The sequence below is a fragment of the Amblyomma mixtum genome, chromosome 5, assembly GCF_055824585.1.
Source record: "Amblyomma mixtum isolate Tamu chromosome 5, ASM5582458v1, whole genome shotgun sequence".
In the NCBI taxonomy this organism is placed as follows: domain Eukaryota; kingdom Metazoa; phylum Arthropoda; class Arachnida; order Ixodida; family Ixodidae; genus Amblyomma; species Amblyomma mixtum.
The window spans coordinates 186,026,178-186,047,859 of record NC_143016.1 but is presented as its reverse complement, the minus strand read 5'-3'; the positions used below and the strand labels follow the sequence as shown (position 1 = coordinate 186,047,859).

General features: G+C 48.3%; 1 protein-coding gene across 1 annotated transcript in view; it reads left to right on the top strand.

The window, feature by feature from the left end:
• The window catches only part of LOC149345125 (uncharacterized), a 108,802-nt gene that overhangs the window by 64,065 nt on the left and 23,055 nt on the right, over positions 1 to 21,682 (top strand). The window contains exon 10 of the mRNA XM_089547373.1: positions 9,998 to 10,071. Coding sequence (XP_089403499.1) covers positions 9,998 to 10,071 — 74 coding nt within the window. The remainder of the gene's footprint in view (positions 1 to 9,997; positions 10,072 to 21,682) is intronic.

Sequence of the window (21,682 nt, the reverse complement as noted above, 5' to 3'; positions counted from 1 at the left end):
TGGACACAGCAACTTCGACGTGAGGGAGCTTGGTTCTTAGGAAATGAAAGGCAGAGTAACTGTCCCGCTTCTCACTAGGCACCGCAACTTTGCCATGAGGGAAATTGTAGCACGGTAACTTCGTCACTTCTCAGTGCACAGCGCAACTTCGCCGAGAGGAAAATTGTTCTTGAGTAAACAAACGGTGTAACTGCCCCACTTCTCGGTGGACACCTGAACCACGCTATGAGGAAAATATTTTTCAGGAAAGGAAATGGCACAGTAGCTGTGTCACAATTCGGTAGGCACCCGAATCGCGCCGTAAGGGAAGGAGGGAGTGAAAGAAGAAAGAGGTGTCGTAGTGGAGTGCTCCGGAATAATTTCGGCCACCATGAGGAAAAATTGGTTTTGCGGACATGAAATGCACAGTAACTGTCTCACTTCTCCGCGCACACCAGACCTTCGCCGTGAGAGAAAATTACTTTTGAGGAAGTGAAAGGTGCAGTAACCACCGTACTGCACCGTACTGCACGGTGGGCACTTCAACTAGGCCATGAGGGAAAACTGCTTTTGAGGAAATGAAAAGTGGAGTAACTCTCTCTTCTCAGTGGACACTGCACGTGCGCCGTGAGGGAAATCAGTTTTGAGGAAATCAAAGGTACAATAGCTGTCTCGCTTCTCAGTGGACACCGCAACTTCACCGCGAGGGAAATTATTTTTGAGGAAATGAAAGGGGGCATGACTGTTTCGCTTCTCAGTGTATGCCACAACTTCGTCATGAGAGAAATTGGTTTTGACGAAACAAATGGTGTAGGAACTGCCGCACTCCTCGGTGGACACCTCAACCACGCCATAAGAAAGAAATGATTTTACAAGAAAGTAAATGACGCAGTAACTGCCTCACATTACGGTGACACCCGAATCGCGCCGTAAGGAGAAGGGTAATCATCATCATCATGAGACTGACTCCACCCACTGCAGGGCAAAGGCCTCTCCCATGTCTCTCCAATTAACCGTCCTTTTTCAGCTGCGCCCACCGTATCCCCGCAGTGTTCTTAATCTCATCCGTCTACCTGCCTAACTTTCTGCCGCCCCCTGCTGTTTCCTTTCTCTTGTAATCCTCTCTGTTATCCTTAAGGTTAAGGACCAGCAGTTAATTTTGCTTTCGCATTGCATGCCCTGCCCAAGCCCATTCCTTCCTCCTAATTTTAACTAGAGTGTCATTAACCCGCATTGCTTCCCTGACCCACTCCGCCCTCTTCCGCTCTCTTAACGTTAAGTTAGCGAAAGGATGGAGCAGAGAGCGAAAGAAGAAAGGAAGACGTGCCCTAGCTAAGGGCAAAGCATTTTGCGGGATGTTACGCCATGAGTGACATTCGTATTTCGTAGCGGAAAGCTACACTACGTGGGTCAGAGCCGAGTTTCGCGTGTGCGGGAGCCGCCAGTTCTTCGCTTGTGCGAAAACCAAGTGACGTGTCGAGAGGCGCAGGTGCGTCGTCCCCTCGCCGCAGCCGTCGCCGACTCCGCCGCCTGACCCGCCTGACCTACAGATGCGCCGCGCGCTACTGCGCATGTGCGTCGCCTCCTCTCCACGGCCGCCGACGCCGCCTGACCTTAGCCGGCATGGAGGGAAAAAACTGAGGAGGGAGCGTCCGGCGACAACCTTGAAGCCTAGTCTTAACAAGTAAAGATATAGCAAAAAAAGAGTGTGTCTACCGTGATCGCACCACGTGATAGCGTGCGGTAAAGTCTAGCCCCGCTGCGCGCGCGCATGCGCCGATTAGCGCGGCAGACTAACTGTAGATCAACTTCCTTGCTGTAGATGCCCGCGCCGTGGGTCGCGCATACGCGCGCACTAAAACATACCGGAATCAAAACATAAAGGACCGGCTCGGAGAGCGAAAAACTGAGGGAGAAAACGACTTCAAAAGACTCGGCTTGCGAACGCTTGCCGCGTGACGTCATGCTCCCTCCTTAGTTTTTTTCCTCCATGTTAGCCGGTCCGCGTGTTTATGACAGAAGCGCCGCGCGCTACTACGCATGCGCGAGGATTGTGCGCCACGTGCATATAATGCGCTTGACGAACAGGCGGGCGCCTTCGACATGGAAGCCAAGGAGTGTGCGGCTGCTGCTAAACGAGGCAGAAGAGCGGAGAAATTGAGTTCTTCCGATCCAGAGGTGGTCGCCGGGGAGCTGGCCGCCTAACAACGGAGGAAAGATCGAGCCAAGGCGAAATGTGCATCTGAAAATCCGGAAAAACGCGAGGAACGCCTCGCGAAAAGACGTCGCCAAGAAGCCAAACGACGCGCTACGGCCACCGCCGTGGCCACTGGTAGTCAACGAAGCGAGGAGGAGGAGCAGCAGGAGGAGGAAAACATGGAAGAAGATTCAGACTCACCGCTGCACTGAACACGTGTTAAAACCGAGTGAAAGCGCGAGTGCGTCCAGATTGTTTACGTCGGACTTTGTGAACAACCCGTTTGACCATGTTTGTGATGTGTGTGAGAGACTATGGCACTTTACGCTGCGTATACCCAGGCTTAACCTTAGCTAAGCCACAGCCAGTTTTTTAGTTCAGCGTATGAAATCAGACGCAACGATAAGTTCAGCCCAGTGGCGCGAATTGGTTGCAAGAATGCTAGCTATTTTTGTCAACAAACCGGCTCAACCGTCACTCTAAAAAAATAAAATAAAGCAAATTTTGTATTAGGCGTCATGAGACGAAGCGAAAGCCCAGTGGCCCGTTCACGGCCTATGAGCGTACTGAAAGCAGCAGCAACAACGGCAAATTTAGTACGATGTGAGGGGTTCTGTTTCGAAGGGGGCCGCCATTCTGGAAACGGTGTTTGAACTTATAAGCAAGAATCGCGCTCTGTAAACTCAGAACACTGCGTACAGATTGCGTGTACGTTACATGCACGTAACGCGAGCGTACGTTGAGGTTTGAAATTTAACAGCATTTGGCGCATGCAATTTTAAAGCACGCTGTCCCATATACCCATATGCAAATTTTATTGCATCGGAACGTCGCCTGTGCACTCATCGCAGCTTTGGTTGTGCTGCAAGGAACTACTGAGATGGAGTATACAGCTGTCGCTGCAAAAAAAAGAGGAAACGCGTAACGTTCCCGGGAGGTTTATAGTTTTGGGGTAGCTGGCGCACTCGTGACGACGAGACGCCAACGCAACTATACCAAGACCTGGTCAAAATAAATCCACAATACACTATACTAGCAGCACTACGCATGGGAAAGACAAACTCCATCCTGATCACCTTCGACGAAAGCAGAGTCCCTCACTCCTTAAAATACATGGGAGCCATCCACCACTGCACCCCATACCGTGGCAGTCCGGATGCCTGTAATAACTGCAGACAGCCGGGTCACCGCCGCGATGTATGCCCGAGCCCCAAGACAAATATCTGCCCCCGTTTTGGAACACAACACTCCGAGCAAGACACTCTTTGCACGCCCAAGTGCATTCTGTGCGAGGGCCCACACCTGACAGGCACGGGATCCTGCAAGGGACGAAACCTCCACCAGCCACGGAAACAGCCAAACCACCCACAAACGCAGCAGCAAGACTTGGTCCTATCCAGAGACAATTTTCCCCAGTTGTCGTCCGGACTCACCCAGCCCAACCAAAAGAAAAAAGCCCGGACAGTGCCGTTGAAACAAGTCTGGGACACCTCCTCCTCTTCACACAGGCACATGACATCCGTGACAGCACAGCCCAGTCTACAGCAAGCCCTGGCAAAATCTGAGGAGGAGGCAGCAGCGGCTAAAGCAGAAGCTACACCAGCCCGAGCATAAGCCGCCGCCCTTCGTCAACATATCGCCAAGCTGGAAGCCCAGATAAGTGTTCTTGCCACCGGTTCTATCATTCCACTCGTCCCCACTCCTACCACATCCCAAACTCCGCCTCCCAACCCGCCTACCGCTCATACCTCGTCCGCCCACTCCGAGCCTAATTCCTCTCCTGATTTGCTAGCAATGGAGGCTGACACTGATCCCTTTACAAACTCACCTCCGCGCACAACGCCCTCTCCCTCTGCACCATGTCTCTAAACAACATACCAACGCCGCTTGAATCGTTTGCAGCTCGCTTTGAGGCAAAATTGCAGGATGCTATAACCTGCATCAACGAAGAATGCGCACCCCTCAAAGACGCAGTAATCCGCATAACTCAAGACAACGCTCTTCTTAACCACCGATTCGACGTGCTAACGCAAGGATTCTCTGATCGCTGTAACGATCTTGAGTCCCGGCTCCCAAAGCGTGACCCCACACCAAACAGACGCAAGAAGCCCAAAGCACCGGAGGAACAAGCCAACCCTATCCCTACCATAGTTCAGGGCTCCCAACCTCCGTTACAGCTCCCTCCTCTATAGATTGTCATGATGGCAGTTCCAATTCGTAATTTTACACTCTGGCAGTGGAATTGCTGGGGATTTGGCCAGAAGCGTCACGTGATCCACCAAATGCTGTCCTGCGCTACAGAACCCGACATCCTTGCCCTGCAGGAACCCTTAAATCCACTCGCCCTACCTGACTATGCTCCTGTTTTGCCCACATCCCCACACCCCCTCGGGTAGCGTTTCTGGTTCGTCGTTCAATCACCACAGTAAAGTTTGTTCGTTTCTTCACAGGAAGGTTCCCAATACCCTTCCTCTAGTTAATTCGGCATGAAAGAAGACCAGGAGGCGTTTCTTGCAGATGATGACAGATATAAGAGAAGCATATATTTACAACATATACATGTACAAGGAGTAAAACTGGGAACAACAGAAATGAATTTACAAAGGGGAAAAACAAACTTTGCGCTACTTTACTCTTCTACCTAGCAGGTTAGAACCTAAGTAGCAGAATGTTACATGCTAAGCATGGAGCCCCAGCTCAGGCTGGTCTCCATCCGTTTACTTCGGTTTTTATAACCGTTACAAACAAAGAAATGGGGCGGTGATTTTCAGTGGCCCGCCCCAAACATCAATTCTCCAATCATTGACCTACCCCGTGGGTTGAGCTCAGCCTCAAACCCAGGGTCTCGCTAAGAAAACAAAAATAAAGAACAAATACAACACCACTCTCTCGTCGGAAAGAGCATGTACATCCTCTCCCGTTGGGGCTCTCCTTCCGACCTGTCCCAAGCACACCGCCGCCCCCCCCCCCTCTCCACCCGCACTGCAAGTCAAGATCTTGGTACAGATGCGTACCCCCTGTCCTCAGTGCTTGTCATATGCAAACAATAGATGAGAGAGAAGCCGGTACGGCACAGACGGTGGGGCGCTCGGACAAGGGTGATCGATGAGCGGGCGGATAAAAGTGAGGAATGCATGTTGTTCCCCATGTCGCCAGAAAAATGCTCGAATCGTCCTTTCCTGGGCTCTCTCGGTCGGCTCGGCATACCAGCTACGAAAGGGTTCCTGTTTTCCCCCACAAATTGATAGAGACACCGTGAAGATAGCAGTGCGTCAAAAGACGAACTACCTACTGCACTGTGCTTGGAGGGGCTTTCGTTCATAATGGAACGCCCCTTCCGCGGGGGCAGTGCCCTGCACCGTGGTAGCTGGAAATGAGCGTTGACCCATCAGGCGCCTTTCCGACGTTAGCGTATGCATAAGGGGGGATAGGGGTGGGGGGGCGCCCTGAAGGTAGCGGCGGTGCTGTCTTTCACAATGGACAACCACCGCCGCGAGGGCAGCGCCCTACACAGTAGTTGCAGCTAGAATTGAGCAGCGGCCTTACAACCACCATCTCCCATTCCATAGAGATTGAAGACATTGATCACCTTCTAATGGAGCTTGTGCCGCAACACGCTCGAGCGAACAGTATCTTCATCCTAAACGTATATAGCCACCCTAAGTGCCTTCAAGGTAACTTCGAACGCCTCTTTACCCTCGCGAAGCGTATAGCTAACAAGTGCTCCTTACTCGTCGTGGGAGACTTTAATGCCCCACATACAGCCTGGGGTTACCCACACGACACACCGAAAGGACGTCGGGTATGGTTAGCCGCGCAACAAGCCGGTCTCTCCCTGCTCACAGACCATACCTCCCCTACACGCACGGGAAACAGTCTCTGTAAAGACACTACGCCAGACCACAGGTTCGCACATCGCCTCCCTCACGCCACATGGTGCAACACACAAGAGAATCTAGGTAGCGACCGTTTCATCATCGAGATTCTCTTACACATTCAACTACACCGCAGGCCTCCGAGAGACTCCACTCTCACAAAGTGGGACTCTTTCCGCTCATGCAGAACAGCGCGCACCTTCGCCTCCATCACGGACATCACCGAATGGACCGAGGAGCTCAAAAACGATGTCCGATCCGTAACCCGTACTCTACCCGAAGACTGCTCAAGCGACACAATTGACTCCCGCCTCCTACATTTATGGGAGGCTAAAACAGGCCTAGAGCGACGCTGGCAAAGGCAGCGATGGAACCGGACACTTAAGCGTCGCCCCGCCCGCCTCAACAAAGAGATAGAAACACACGCAGCGAATCTTTCACGACAAAACTGGGAATTTATCCGCAACAAGCTTGATGGCAATATCAGTCTGCCTCAGACCTGGGCCCTCTTTAGGCACTTAATAGACTCCACTCAGTCTAAGACTACCCTGAGACACTCCCTCACCAAACTCATACATACTTCCGATATACCTCCACCAGACCCCCTCCAAGAACTTCGAAATCAATACTTCCCCACATACCCTCCTGCAAACCACCCTGATCATGCAGGCCCCCCTAACGGACAGCTTGACCAACCCATTACAGAAGCAGAGGTCCAGGCTGAACTCCAGACACTTAACACGTCCTCAGCCCCCGGCCCAGACGGTGTTTATAACAAGGCTCTCAGGAATCTCGACGCACAATCCATTGCTGCACTTACAGAATACTTTAATGAGGTCTGGCAACTGGGCGCCCTCTCACCACAATGGAAAGAGGCGAGAGTCATCTTCATACCCAAGCCTGGCAAACCTCTGCTCACTTCTAACCTCAGACCCATCTCCCTCACATCTTCTGTTGGCAACTCATGGAGCATGTACACCAGAGCAGGCCTTGCCAATACATAGAAAGCAACAATCTCATGCCCACTAGCATGTTTGGATTTCGACCTCGGCTTTCCACACAGGACGTTTTCTTGAAGCTAAAACATCACATTCTCGACTCACAGACCTCTGACACTAAAGCTATTCTAGAGGTGGATCTCACTCACGCATTTGATAACGTTACACACACAGCTATCCTAGAAAACTTTACGACCCTTGGAGTCGGCGCCAGGATGTGCAACTACATCCGAAACTTCCTCAGCCACCGCACCGCCACGCTTACCTTCGGCGACCACAGCCTACCAGGGATCACGCTGGGAGCACGAGGTACGCCCCAGGGAGCCGTCCTCTCCCTTATTTTATTCAACATAGCACTTCTTCACCTACCTCAGCAGCTAGCTCAAATTCCCGACATCCATTTCAGCCTCTACGTCGACATCACGGTCTGGTCAAACCATGGCAGTGATGCCGAAATAGAAGAACACCTACAATTGGCACTAACCACCATCGACGCATATGTACGGGAGCGTGGCCTGACCTGCTCCCCTTCAGAATCGGAGCTCTTTCTCTACCGGCCCAAGCCACACGATTCAGTCAATGCACCCATCTCCCTCACATTAGGTACCCATCCCATCCCACTAGTACACAAAATCCGCGTGCTAGGCCCAGTTCTTGACTCCCATGGTGCGTACGGAGAAGTCATAAAGACACTTCAAAGAAACGCTCAACACACCACTCGACTGATTCACCGCATAGTGAACAGCAGGGCTGGCCTACGCGAGCGAAACACGACTCGCCACACCCAGGCTTACATCATAAGCCGCATCACATATGCCCTTCCGTACCTACCTCTGAAACTGATGGAGAGAGGCCGGGTAAATGCGCTCCTACGTAGTTGCACGAGAACGGCTCTACGTCTTCCCCCCAGCACATCCAACGGCCGACTCCTCAAACTCTGTGTACACAACACCTTTGAGGAGCTCAAAGAAGCTACCTTTACGGCACAAATATCCCGTCTATACAACTCAGAGGCTAGTCGTACTTTATTATCCCAGTTGAGCCTGACACCAATTACAGAGCCTACCGAGCGGGTCCCCCTTTCTGCTACCCTCCACTCTAACCTCAACGTAACCCCCATCCCCAAGAACATGCACCCTGAGCGAGACAGGGAACGCAGAGTAGCAAGGTCTCGGGGCCTCCACAAACAGTATAGCGAGGACCATGAGGTGGTCTATGTGGACGCAGCGGAATATACAACAGGCTCCCGTATGGCCCTGGCGGTAGTCGACAATAATGAAAAGCTTCTAACCTCCCGCTTAATCATTACCAATTCGTCCACAGAGGCAGAAGAGGCAGCTATCGCGCTTGCTCTCATTTGTACATCTGCCTCAAAAATTATCTCAGATTCCAAATCTGCCATTTTAAATTATGCCAAGGGCTACATATCCAGCACCGCTGCTCGTTTACTACGTTTCTGGCAGCCCCGGCGCCTCATAACCCTCATCTGAACGCCAGCACATGCTGGCCTCCCTGGCAACGCGGAGGCTCATTCCCTATCCCGAGGTCTCACATTCCGGGCAGGAGTCCAGCCCCCTCTACGAACCTCGGAGCGCCTGCTCTTCTTCCGTGATATTCTCTCTTACTACCGAGACAAATGAAGGGAATACGCACCCCCTCTCCATCCCTCACCATAGCGCAGGCTGCACATTGGCGACGACTACAAACCCGGACTGCTCTATACCCAATACTGCTGCATGCCCGATACCCAGACCGATTCTCATCATCATGCAAACTTTGCGGCAAACCAGGACACCTCTTACACGCCCTCCTCAAGGCACCCTTCTTACACACCCTCCTCACATGCCCCACCTTCCCTCATCCCCCATCACCAACCGCGGCGGAGTCTTACTGGGAATCTCTTCTGACCATGCTGCTCGTCCGCTCAAGACCAGCGCCGGATCATCTCCAGCGCTCACCGAAGGATTGCGCTCCAGGGGCTATCCTTTGCGTTGTAAAGGTGCCTCCTCCTGACATTGAGGAGGCATTCAAGTTCCATGTAGGGGGCTTCGCCTTCACGATTTACATCATTGGCAATAAACGTTTCCGCTATTCATCATAGTGCTAAGTGCCACCGAGTGCACGAGTGGGGGTACTCGTGCACTCGGTGGCACTTAGCACTATGATGAATAGGAGGGGAGGGTTACAGGGAGATGAAAGACGCACTATAGCAGCAGACTCGTTCACCATTTGTGGACCCCGATCGAAATTTTTGATGACAGCATGTAAGCATATTAAAGAAAAATGGGCTGGGGCTTAGCTAAGATTAAGCCTGGATATCCCGAAGCGAAACGTTACGGTGATCCGCGATAAACACGCGCTTGCGGCGAACGTCAAACGATGACGCATAGCATGCCTTATATACCCCTCCTTTAAAATGCGCACTGCGCACGGCTGCGGCGAAAGGTCAAGCGATGGCGAGGAGGACTAATGGCGGCGCACATGCACAGTAGGCTGCGCCGTGCGTGACGTCACTCGTGCTCCGACATACGCCGGCTCACGCGAAGCGCGGTGTTAACAAGCGTAGCGAAGCTTTTCGCTTCAAAAGTGTAGCGCGCAGGATGCCGGAATTCGTTAGCCCGGTTGGCGACGGCGCATTCATTCGCGAGCATTCAGTGCACGTTAAAGAAACCAAGGTGGTCGAAATTTCCGGAGCCCTTCACTACGGCGTCCCTCATAGCCTGAGTCGCTTTGGGACGTTAAACCCTAATAAACCAAACCAACCAACCATTCGCGAGCATTGGGAGAAATCCTGACGTTTTTTTTTTTCGTTGCGTGCTACCTTCCATGCATGATCTCGCCCTGGTCAAAACGCGCGAGTTTGATTTTGAAACAAACCCGAGTGCTTTTTTCGGCTTTGCTGCGAAGCGCAATGTGTGCAGACATAAATGGTAGCGTGTTCCCCGCAGGTTGGTGAAAATGTTCGTCGTCACCCAGCAGCTGGCTGATATGGGCACCATCGACGTATACCTGGACGCGACTGGTGTGTACAGCATGCGTTCTCTGAAGCTGCGCTGTAACTAGAGAGAGGTGTAGCATAGCAGAGACCTGGTTAGGGCCTCCTGCGCATGCGCAGTAGCATGGGGTGGGGCCAGTAGGCGCCCCTGCGCATGCGCAGCCAGCGTCCGGAAATCGAGATACGCCTCCGCTATGATAAATAAAGGTGGCGCAGGCCCACGCGCCTACACCAAGCCATGATGACCAGATAGTTGAAAGCTTCTATGAGGATGCGGAATCGGCAATGACCAAAGTAAAAAAAAACAGTACACTGTACTGATGGGCGACTTTAATGCAAAGGTAGGTAAAAAGCAGGCTGGAGACAAGGCGGTAGGTGACTATGGCATAGGTTCTAGGAACAGTAGGGGAGAGTTATTAGTAGAGTTCGCAGATAGAAATAATTTACGGATTATGAATACCTTCTTCCGCAAACGAGCAAACAGGAAGTGGACGTGGAAGAACCCCAATGGTGAGACTAAAAATGAAATAGACTTCATACTGTGTGCACACCCTCGCATCGTAGAGGATGTGGATGTCCTCGGTAAGGTCCGTTGCAGCGACCACAGAATGGTAAGGTCTCGTATTAGCTTAGATTTGAAGAGGGAACGGAGGAAACTGGTGAAGCGAAAGGCTATTAACGAGTTAGCATTAAGAGGGAAGGTAGAGGAATTCAGATTTTCGCTGCAGAACAGATTTTCCGCTTTAACTGAAGAAGACGACCGTAGTGTTGAAACAATGAATGATAATCTCACAGCTATCATTACAGAGTGCGCCGCAGAAGTAGGTGGTAGGATGGCTCGACAGGATACCAACAAGCTATCTCAGGAAACTAAAGATCTGATTAAGAAACGTCAAAGCATGAGGACGTCTAACTCCACAGACAGGATAGAACTAGCAGAGCTGTCGAAATTAATAAATAAGTGCAAGGTAGGCGACATAAGTAAGTTTCACATGGAGAAAATCGAGCATGCTCTAAGGAACGGAGGTAGCCTAAAATCAGTGAGAAAACTAGGCATAGTTAAAAAAACAGATGTATGCGCTAAAAGACAAACAGGGCAATGTCATCAGCAATATTTTTTTTTTATTGGTTTATTTTTGGTTTACAATGCATACGTAAACCAAGGACGAGCAGGCAAAAGGCGTTAAACAACACCTGACTAAGGCCTGCCCTCCTATACAAAAACAAACAACAAATTAAAACAAACATTCAAAGCATTTGACAGCAACCGACTTCGAACAGAAAAAAAAACGCAGGTTAAAATTAAATTAGCAGTAGTATACAGATTTGATACCAAAAAAGATACAACGGTGTTTACTTATACAGCACTGTCACGAAAGTAGCATATCATGCACGGCTCTTTTATAGCTTTGGTCACTTCGTTTTTCCATTGCCATAGAAAGTAGCGGGGCGTAAGCATTTAGAACTCGCGGTATCATAAATGTCAACATTTGGTGGCCATAATTTGTACGGGACTTTGAAACATGGAAACTAGCTGTTCGGAAGTTATATAGTCCAGGCATGTGCAGATATGTGTTCTGAAAAGTTTCTTTACTGTATTTTATTTGATTCTTTATGTATATAGCCAGTTTTTTGTCATACATTGTTTGTATCTTAAGTAACTTGTGCTTTCTAAAAACCTCCCCTGTGTCTTGGCTGATTGTAAGGTTGAATACAGCTCGGATAGCCCTTTTTTGCAGCGCAAATAATTTTGCTATATTAGTAAGTGTTGTTGTTCCCCACACAAGTAGGCCGTAATGTATATAGGAGTGAACTAAAGAGTAGTATAGCTGTAGTTTGCATCTGACAGGTACAAGCATTCGTAGTCTGTTTATTATGCCCACTGACCGCGATACTTTACTGCGTAAATAATCTGAATGGTCATTCCACAGTAAGTGCTGCTCGAAAATTACTCCTAAAAATTTTATTGAATTTTCACGAAGTAGAGTTGAATTTTGAAATTTCAGTTGAAAACTTTCAGTAATCATCTTGTTTTTGGCTCTAAATACGACATATTTAGTCTTTTCAACATTTAGTTTCAATTGGTTAGATTCCAGCCATGAAGAAAGTTCTTGTAGCCATACGTTTGCTTCTTTTTCTAAGATAGCCATATTATTTCCTGAAAAGAACACATTAGTATCATCTGCGTAAATAATAATATTCTTAGTCTGAGGTATGTTCACTATGTCGTTAATATACAGAAGGAATAGTATCGGTCCTAAAATAGAACCCTGTGGTACACCAACTACAATTTCCCCTGGTGTTGATGATACTGCGTTTATTTGGGTTATTTGAAAACGATTTTTTAAATAACTGGTGAGAAGCTCAAGAGCAAGACCTCTTACCCCGTACCGTTCCAGTTTTTGGAGAAGGATATCATGTTTTACCGAGTCGAAAGCTTTCTTTAAATCAAGAAAAATTCCTATTGTTACTAGTCTTTTCTCTATATTGTCAATTAGCTGTTCCTTAATATTAAGCAAAGCAGATTCTGTTGTTTTATTATTTTGGAAACCATATTGCTCTTTTGCAATAATTTTGTGTCGTGCCAGATAATTATACAGGCGATTATTTATTACATGTTCAGCAACCTTCGCAAAAGTTGAGAGAACGGAAATCGGTCTGTAGTTGTTGAGGTTGTTGGCATCACCGCTCTTGTGAATTACAGCTACACGAGCCACTTTCATCAAGTCTGGGAACCTACCAGTGTTAAGCATGATGCTACAGATATGTGCTAGTGGGGCAGCTAAAATATCTGCAACAAATTTGATTGGCCGTGTCAGGATGTAATCTATTCCCGGAGCACTATTGTTTCGGAGTGAGTTAATTATGTCTACAATTTCATTTTCAGTACATGGTTCCAGGAAAATTGAATTTGTGTATGTCTTCTTTATGTAACTTGTAGGCTCTTTACAGAGAGGATCTACATTTTCCATTACACCAGCTGTAAGGAAATGCTCGTTAAATTTATTTGCCAACCCAATCCCCGTGTATTCTATCCCATTAATGTTTAGTGAAGAGAGGACACTGTTTGGTTTTTTCCCGAGGATATCGTTTACGAGAGCCCAACTCTGCTTTGGAGATGTAGTATTCGAGAACTTGTTTAGATAGTATTGTTGTCTAGCCTTTTTTATGTCGGCCCCTAGCTTGTTCCTGATTTTCTTGAAATTTCGAAATATCTCTGCGTTTTTTGTTTCGATAAAAGTTGAGAATAAGCGATTTTTATGTAGTATGCGGTCATAAAGTTCTTTTGAGATCCATGGTTTCCTGGACTTTTTATGTTTCGTTGCTGGCCGCCGCGGAAACGCCTCATTATAAAGTGACTCAACAATTGTCTGAAATGTTCCATACGCAAAGCATGGATCACTTTCAGATAGGACGGCACTCCAATCCGCGTTCATGGCTAGACTCCTGAAATTGGCTATACTTTCGTCATTAATCCTCCGATAAGTGCTTTCTTGTTGTTTTTTATCTTTGTATTCAGTGTGGTGTGGGAAGAGGCTATAAATGGGCATGTGATCACTGAGACTAACAGTCAGGACACCTGAAATTACACCAGAACCGCCAAAGTTGCACAGACACACGTCAATGAGTGTCTCAGAAAAATCAGTCACCCTAGTTGGAGATTCAACCTTGTTATCAAATCCGTGGCTAAGCAACAGGTCAAGGAGGTGTTTAGTAGCTGGTTGTTTGCAGAGAAGGTTTATAAGATATGGATAAGATAGTTGAATTAGCCGAAGAGTTCTACACAAATCTATACAATAGCGAATGTAATCATCAAGTTACTGAGGGAGGCAGTCGAGCACAGCAATGGGACATCCTGCCACTAACGAAGTAGGAAGTAAAGAAAGCCTTAAGAGCAATGCAAAGAGGGAAAGCAGCTGGTGAGGATCAGGTAACAGCAGATTTGCTGAAAAACGGAGGAGAGATTGTGCTACAAAAACTAGCCACCCTGTATACGCAATGCCTTGCGACCTCGAGAGTACCAGAAGCTTGGAAGAACGCGAACATTATCTTAATTCATAAGTAGGGCCCGGAAATTTAGGCCCTAAAGAACCCAGAAATAGGCAGGCATCTAGGCTCTAAAAAATATTGAAATAGGCGCTATAAAGCAAAAATAGGCGTTTTGAATAATACTCTTTATTCATATGTACAAGATTTGTACGCCATGCACGGAGCGTACGGAGTCATCAACTCAAGCAATAAAGCGCATTCTCAGGTTTTCGAACTTGAGGCTCCTTCGGTTTTCGCTAAGCATAGCTTTGTACTTTAAAAGGCTTCTCTTGACGTCTTATGAACTTAGTGGCGCGAACATAAAACATGAGAGTTGATAAAGGCTTAGGCCTTCAGGTGATGTTGCCGTATCGTCTCCGCGTAGAAAGCCTCTGATTTGGGAAATTGTTTCTAGGCATCTATTTTTTCTACCAATTGTTCCATCTTCGTAGAAGCAGTAGCGCCCTTTCCTTTCAGTCCCCGATGTGCTGCGGTACTTCTGCCACTACCTCCCATGGTTGATTTGGTTTATTTGTGTTTAACGTCCCAAAGCGACTCAGGCTATGAGAGACGCCGTAGTGAAGGGCTCCGGAAATTTCCACCCCCTGGGGTTCTTTAACGTGCACTGACATCGCACAGTACACGGGCCTCTAGAATTTCGCCTCCATCGAAATTCAGCCGCCGCGGCCGGGATCGAACCCGCGTCTTTCGGGCCAGCAGCCGAGCGCCGTAACCACTGAGCCACCGCGGCGGGTTCTTCAACGATTCATCTGTTGAAAGTCCAGCCTTTTCCAACTTTGTCATTCTTTCCGTCCATGTTGAGAAGATTGCACTATGTCAGGTCTCTTTCCAAACTCGCCTCTTGCTACACTTCGAGATAAGCACTTCGTTACTCTACGTTCAAGTTACAATTCTAGAAAAACGTTCGGCGAGTCCCGCACCTTTTGTGCGTGCATCGGCGCGTGCCTTTCACCATACATAGACAGATCGAGGACCGAAGTGCCGGATTTAGGCATTTATAGGCAAAAAGTGCGGTTAAATAGGTAGATTTTCCTAAAAAATGACAAAAAGGCAGGCAAGTGCAAAAATCTCCCGTTTAGGCATTTATAGGCATATTTAGGCAAATGCCTCAATTTCCGGGCCCTATTCATAAGAAAGGAGACGTCAAGGACTTGAACAATTACAGACCGATCAGCTTATTGTCCGTTGCCTACAAGGTATTTACTAAGGTAATCGCTAATAGAGTCAGGACAACCTTGGACTTTAGTCAACCAAATGATCACGCAGGCTTTCGTAAAGGATACTCGACAATAGACCACATTCGCATTATCAACCAGGTGATAGAGAAATGCGCAGAATATAACCAACCCCTATATACAGTTTTAAAAAAGATGAAGTGTCCTAGCCCGGTGAGACCAACTGAGGGTTGTTGCCAGTCGCGTGTCCTAGTCTGCGGTATTTTTTTATTGTGCAAACGTAATTAATTAGCAAAGACTGATTAGCTAACTTTTTAATTATTGCCTTTAGGAAGAAAGTGTCAATGCAGGAATTGTAGATCCCATAGAAAAATAACCGGTTGCGGTGTTTCCAACCAAGTACCACTGATGCAGCTTCTTTTATTTGCCTTAAAAGAAAGCCCGCGAAATACAAAAAGAACCACGTGATAGGGAAGCAGTTTCAGCGCCCCCAGACGACCGATCAAACAGCGGCATTCCCTTATCTTTGCAACGCTGTCCCGAACGGGGTTCGGCGTTTTGCGATGGTTGCGAGATATACGCCAGCAACTCTCGCATGGGCGCTAGGGCGACCGCTCCTTCAGCGCGTGACGGTGCAAGTCCTTGAAAAGCAGCGCCCGCTTACTTTTCATGACACATATCTCGCCACCACCTCAAAACGCCGAACCCTGTTCGGGGCAGCGTTGAAAACATAAGCAGATGTCGTTGCTTGACCGGTCGTTTGTGAGCGCTGAAACTGCTTCCTTATCACGTGGTTCTTTTTGTATTTCGCGGGCTTTATTTTAAGGCAAATAAAAAAAGCTGTATCAGTAGTACTTGGTTGGAAACACCGCAACCGGTTATTTTTCTATGGGATCTACAATTCCTGCATTGACACTTTCTTCCTAAAGGCAATAATTAAAAAGTTAGCTAATCAGTCTCTGCTAATTAATTACGTTTGCACAATAAAAAAAATACCGCAGACTAGGACACGCGACTGGCAACAACCCTCAGTTGGTCTCACGGGGCTAGGACACTTCGTCTTTTTTAAAAGCTTGGTTACTTTTAGCTGGGACACCCTGTATAGCCTTCATTGATTACGAGAAAGCATTCTCGCTTCGGCGAGCGCGGCTTCGGCCGCTTATCTGTTTTTTGAGTAGCGTCCGCTCCGGCGGACGCAGTTGTTGCTGCGACGCGCGTCTTTTCTTTCTTTTTCTTCTGCTCTTTAACTCTCCTCTATCTGCACGTGGCAGCGGTGGTGGCTTGGCTCGAGCCAGTAGCAGGCCCGTGCAATTTCCTTTTCATCCTTCTCTCAGTCACAATAACAGAACAACAGTGGAAACCTCAGCTGTAATGCAGGCATTGCGGAATCAGGGTGTGGAAGAGTGTTATGTGAAAATATTGGAAGATATTTATAACGATTGCACAGCTACTATAGTTCTCCATAAAGTCAGCAATAAAATTCCAATACGGAAAGGTGTGAGGCAGGGAGACACGATCTCGCCAATGCTCTTCACTGCCTGCTTAAGGCTGATTCACACGACGGACCGTTCGCCCGCGGCCCGCGCACTACGTGTGCATACGTCAGCACTTTGAGAGGCGCGCTGGATGCATGGATGGATGGCGGCCGACAGCGCGCCCCTCAAAGTGCTGACGTATGCACACGTAGTGCGCGGGCCGCGGGCGAACGGTCCGTCGTGTGAATCGGCCTTTACAGGAGGTATTCCGGGGACTGGAATGGGAAGAGTTGGGGATAAGAGTTAATGGAGAATAGGTTTGGTTTGGTTTATGGGGTTTAACGTCCCAAAGCAACTAAGGCTATGAGAGACGCCGTAGTGGAGGGCTCCGGAAATTTCGACCACCTGGGGTTCTTTAACGTGCACTGACAACGCACAGTACACGGGCCTCTAGAATTTCTCCTCCAAAGAAATTCTAGCCGCCGCGGCCGGGATCGAACCCGCGTCTTTCGGGTTAGCAGCCGAGCACCATAACCGCTTAGCCACCGCGGCGGCTGTTAATGGAGAATACCTGAGTAATTTGCATGGAGAATACCTGAGTAATTTGCGATTCGCTGATGACATTGCCTTGCTAAGCCACTCAGGACAAGAACTGCAAAGCATGATCAATCAGCTAGACAGGCAGAGTAGAACGGTGCGGCTAAGAATTACCATGCAGAAAACCAAAGTAATGTTCAATAGCCTTGCAAGGGAACAGCAGTTCGCAATTGGTAGCGAGGTGCTGGAAGTAGTAAGAGAATATGTCTACTTAGGGCAGGTAGTGACCGGAGATCCGGATCATGAGAGGGAAATAACTAGAAGAATAAGAATGGGGTGGAGCGCGTATAACAGGTTCTCAGATCGTGAATGGTAGCTTACTAATATCCCTGAAGAGAAAAGTATATAACAGCTGTATCCTACCGGTACTCACCTATGGGGCAGAAATGTCGAGGCTAACAAAGAGGGTTCAGCTTAAGTTAAGAACAACGCAGCGAGCTATGGAAAGGAAAATGATAGGTGTAACGTTAAGAGATCGGAAGAGGGCAGAGTGGGTGAGGGAACAAACGCGGGTTAATGACATCCAAGTTGAAATCAAGAGGAAGAAGTGGGCTTGGGCAGGGCATGTAATGCGAAGGCAAGATAACCGCTGGTCCTTAAGGGTAACGGAGTGGATTCCAAGAGAAAGCAAACGTAGCAGGGGACGGCAGAAAGTTAGGTGGGCGGATGAGATTAAGAAGTTTGCGGGGATACAGTGGCGGCAACTAGCAAAGGACAGGGTTAATTGGAGAGACATGGGAGAGGCCTTTGCCCTGCAGTGGGTGTAGTCAGGCTGATGATGATGATGATGATAAATCTTGCATATTTAGCGCAACAAAAACGAAGGACAGGGAAGAATAGACAATACGGGTGCTGCCTCACAACTGGTTGCTTATTGTATGTGCACGTTGTATTGTATGTGTATGTAGAGAAAGGCACGCGAAAACATGTTCTAATAACAAAACAAAAAAATACGGAGGGCACTTACGATTGCGTACGTGCTTCGATTGCGAAAGCATTTTTTCATCGTGAGCTTTCTTGCGGTGTTCAATAAAGATTCCTTCCAAATTAGTGACGTACCTAATAATTAGCATATTGTCGTAAGGAGATGCATGCACTATAGGCAAAACTTTAATTGCCAAAATGTAACGCGGTTTTGTGGCCTATATCACACTGAACAATTTCGCGCCCTTAAGGGTGCCAAAAAGGGTGTGCAATGGATTTACGAGGGGGTACCCAAAAGAAACCGGACTAAATTTTTTGGTCGGCAAAGCTTCTGTGGTACCGCGTTTTGCCACTAGGAGCGCATAGAACGAACATTCCAGAGTCAGTAAGCCGAGTGCCGTCGTTGAAGGAGGTCAGACTAGTTTAGGCAGAGTTTCAGAGTGACGACTGTTTTGTGTGAATGTCGTTTTTGCAATGGCTGATTTTCGTGGACACCGTGCGCCGGTGAAATTCTGAATTTTGCTAGGAAAAAGTTCAATGAAAACTCTTGAAACATTAAGAAAGACGTACAAGGACGATGCTATGGGGACAGCTCAAGTGTTCCTGAATTGAATCCTGAATCAAAGCAACAATCATGCCAATGGAAAACTTCAAATTCACCTCGCCTCAAGAAAGCTCGTCAGGTGAAACCAAACCTCAAAACAATGCTGATTTGTTTTTTCGACGTGAGAGGAGTCGTCCATTGAGAATTTGTTCCGCAGGGTCAGACAGTTAGCCAGGCTTTCTACTTGGATGTTTTGAAAAGATTGGGCAACAGTGTGCGGTGGAAGCGGCCTGATTTGTGGCAGTCGGGTGACTGGTTTTTCCATCATGGCAATGCGTCTGCTCACACAGCCCTGTCTCTACGACAATTTTGGACCAAAAATGGCATGACCCCTATTCCTCAACCCTCATACTCTCCGGACCTTGCCTCGTGCTACTTTCTTTGTTTCCTAGAATGAAAAAATAGGTGAACGGAAAGCGTTTCGCTGATGTTGCTGAGGTGAAGAAAAAAACGACGGAGGCACTGACAAGCATCACAAAAGATGAATTTAAACAATGTTTTGAAAAATGGAATGAGAGATTCGACAAGCGCATCATTGCAAGTGGGGAATACTTTGAAGGAGATTGAAGGCCTGTGCTTAAAATGTGAACAAATAAGTTCAAACAAAAATAGGTCCGGTTTCTTTTGGGTACCCCCTCGTACACCCCGTTACACAAGAGTCCGAGGTGTGCGGCTCCAAGGCAATGAACGCCACAGCGAAACCGTCAACGTACTACAAACTCTAAGGCTAATTCAGACGCATCGCCAGCCGGAAAACGGGAACAAAAAAGGCATACTTAATAAGGCTGGCGCAGGCTTTCGTGATCGGCAGAATGACATACACTAACTGATATGCAGAGTGATGATTCGGGCTAGTTTGTTCATGGCTTGCAAGGGTCGACGGCAGAGCAACCACAAAAAATTGCGCCTCAACCCTAACCGAGAGTAGAGTAATACCCGTGCCACACGGACAGATTTAATGCCATTAAGTGCTTAGTGCCTTAAGTTTTAATGGCATTCGTGCGGTGCCACACGCACAAATTTAATGGCATTAGCCTTACTGCCATTCGCGACCTACTGAGTTCGCCACAACTCATTCGCCCGTGCAATGCCTACTCTCGTTCCCATTCCACACGCAGAAAAGCATGCAGCTTTGTTAGTAGCAACTTCCTAACCAGTAGGAAATAGTTAATTCTTAACTTTCAGTCAGATGAGGCAACTATACTGCATTTTCGATGCGAAGAGCGCCATTTTTATCAGCCTTATTGACAGGTACTCTCGACTTGGGTGCTGACATGCGAGTCTATGGCTACTTTTTCTACTTGTAAAGAAGCAACAGCCGTATTTTCTGAAAAATCGATTTTATATTACATTTGAACAACATTTCCCATATATTGTGCTCATTAGCAATGTTTATATTCAGATGAAGCTTTTAACTACCTTGCAAGCGTTATCGTCATCGTCACTTTCGATAATGGCATTAAATGTGGACGTGTAGCACCAACTCCGAAAATAATGGCATTAACAAACTTAAGGCCTTAAGCATTTACTGCCATTTCTTGTGAGCGTGTGGCATGGGTATAAGCATGAAATGTTTACGGGCCTAACACAGGCTCCATTGCTCGGCTTAAGCAGCTGTGACGGTGGCGGCATTGAAATCCAGGACGATGCAGAAGCGTACGCGGGCACGACGAGACGCAGGCCTGACAAGAATGTACAGGGTGGTCCACTCTAAGTGCGAACACAGCTCCGCGTGGCCGCGCTCTGCGGAGCGCCAGCGGATCCGGCGCGTTCGCGCATCGAAGCAAAGCCGCGCATGCGCACAGGGGCCCGGGGCAGGAGCTTTGCGTCGTCTGCTACAGCGCTGCGCCTGCGCGCACCTCAAGCGAGGTGCAAGCGAGGTGCGCGCCAGCGCGGTAGCAGACGACACGAAGCTCCTCCCCCGGGCCCCTGTGCAGCTTTGCTTCGATGCGCGAAGCCCCTAAGAGCTCATGTATGACAACGAAGTGTATCGTGGCATTTATGTGCTTTCCGCACGCGTTATTAGAAATCGGAAATTATAATTCCGTGTAATCAAATGCACAGCTCGAGTGATATTTTGATGAACATTGAGAAGACACTTGCAGCAGTTATTTTTTGTGACTTGTTTGGAGAGCAACCGGCGCTTGTATGCCGGTCCCGTAGGAGGGCTTAGAGAGTCGTTTGAACATGGCGGCAGTAGAACGGTGGCGTAGGCTGGGTCCAAGAACGGCTGCACAGACATTTTGGGCGCCCGAAACACTTATTTAATGAAATTCAAAAGCGCAGATAACAATGTTACAAAACAATAAAAAAAGCGAATATTTTAATGCGACGTTTTATAATATAGGTAAACTATTTCTGCACAACGTTACGCCGAATTTTGTAATTTTTTGCAACGCTCTTGTTGCGCCCTCGGTAGATGAGTGTGCGGTGCATTTGCAGCGCGACTTTGCAGGCCTTGGTTCGGTACCCGGCCGCAGCTTACGAAGCGATTTCTTATCTCCAGCTGCCTGCTATGGCGCGCCTTGGAAAGCGTGCAAATTAAGCTCGCCGGTCTCGAAATGGCCCCTTTAAGAAGTTTTTGTCGTCCTTTCCCGTCGCTTTTCTGTCGCCGTTTGGCAAGATCTGCACCCCGCTGCAGCGTTTCCTTCGGTGTACGGCCAGTGCGAAACCTTTTCCCGAGGCTTCGCGCTCATCGTTTCAAGCGCTTAGCTCTTCATTTCAAGATGAGGTTGCGGCATGTGAAGAAGCCTTGCTCCATGGCACATTGTGACAGTGGGCGCATTTGTTTTTCAGTCCCGGACTGTCCGGGA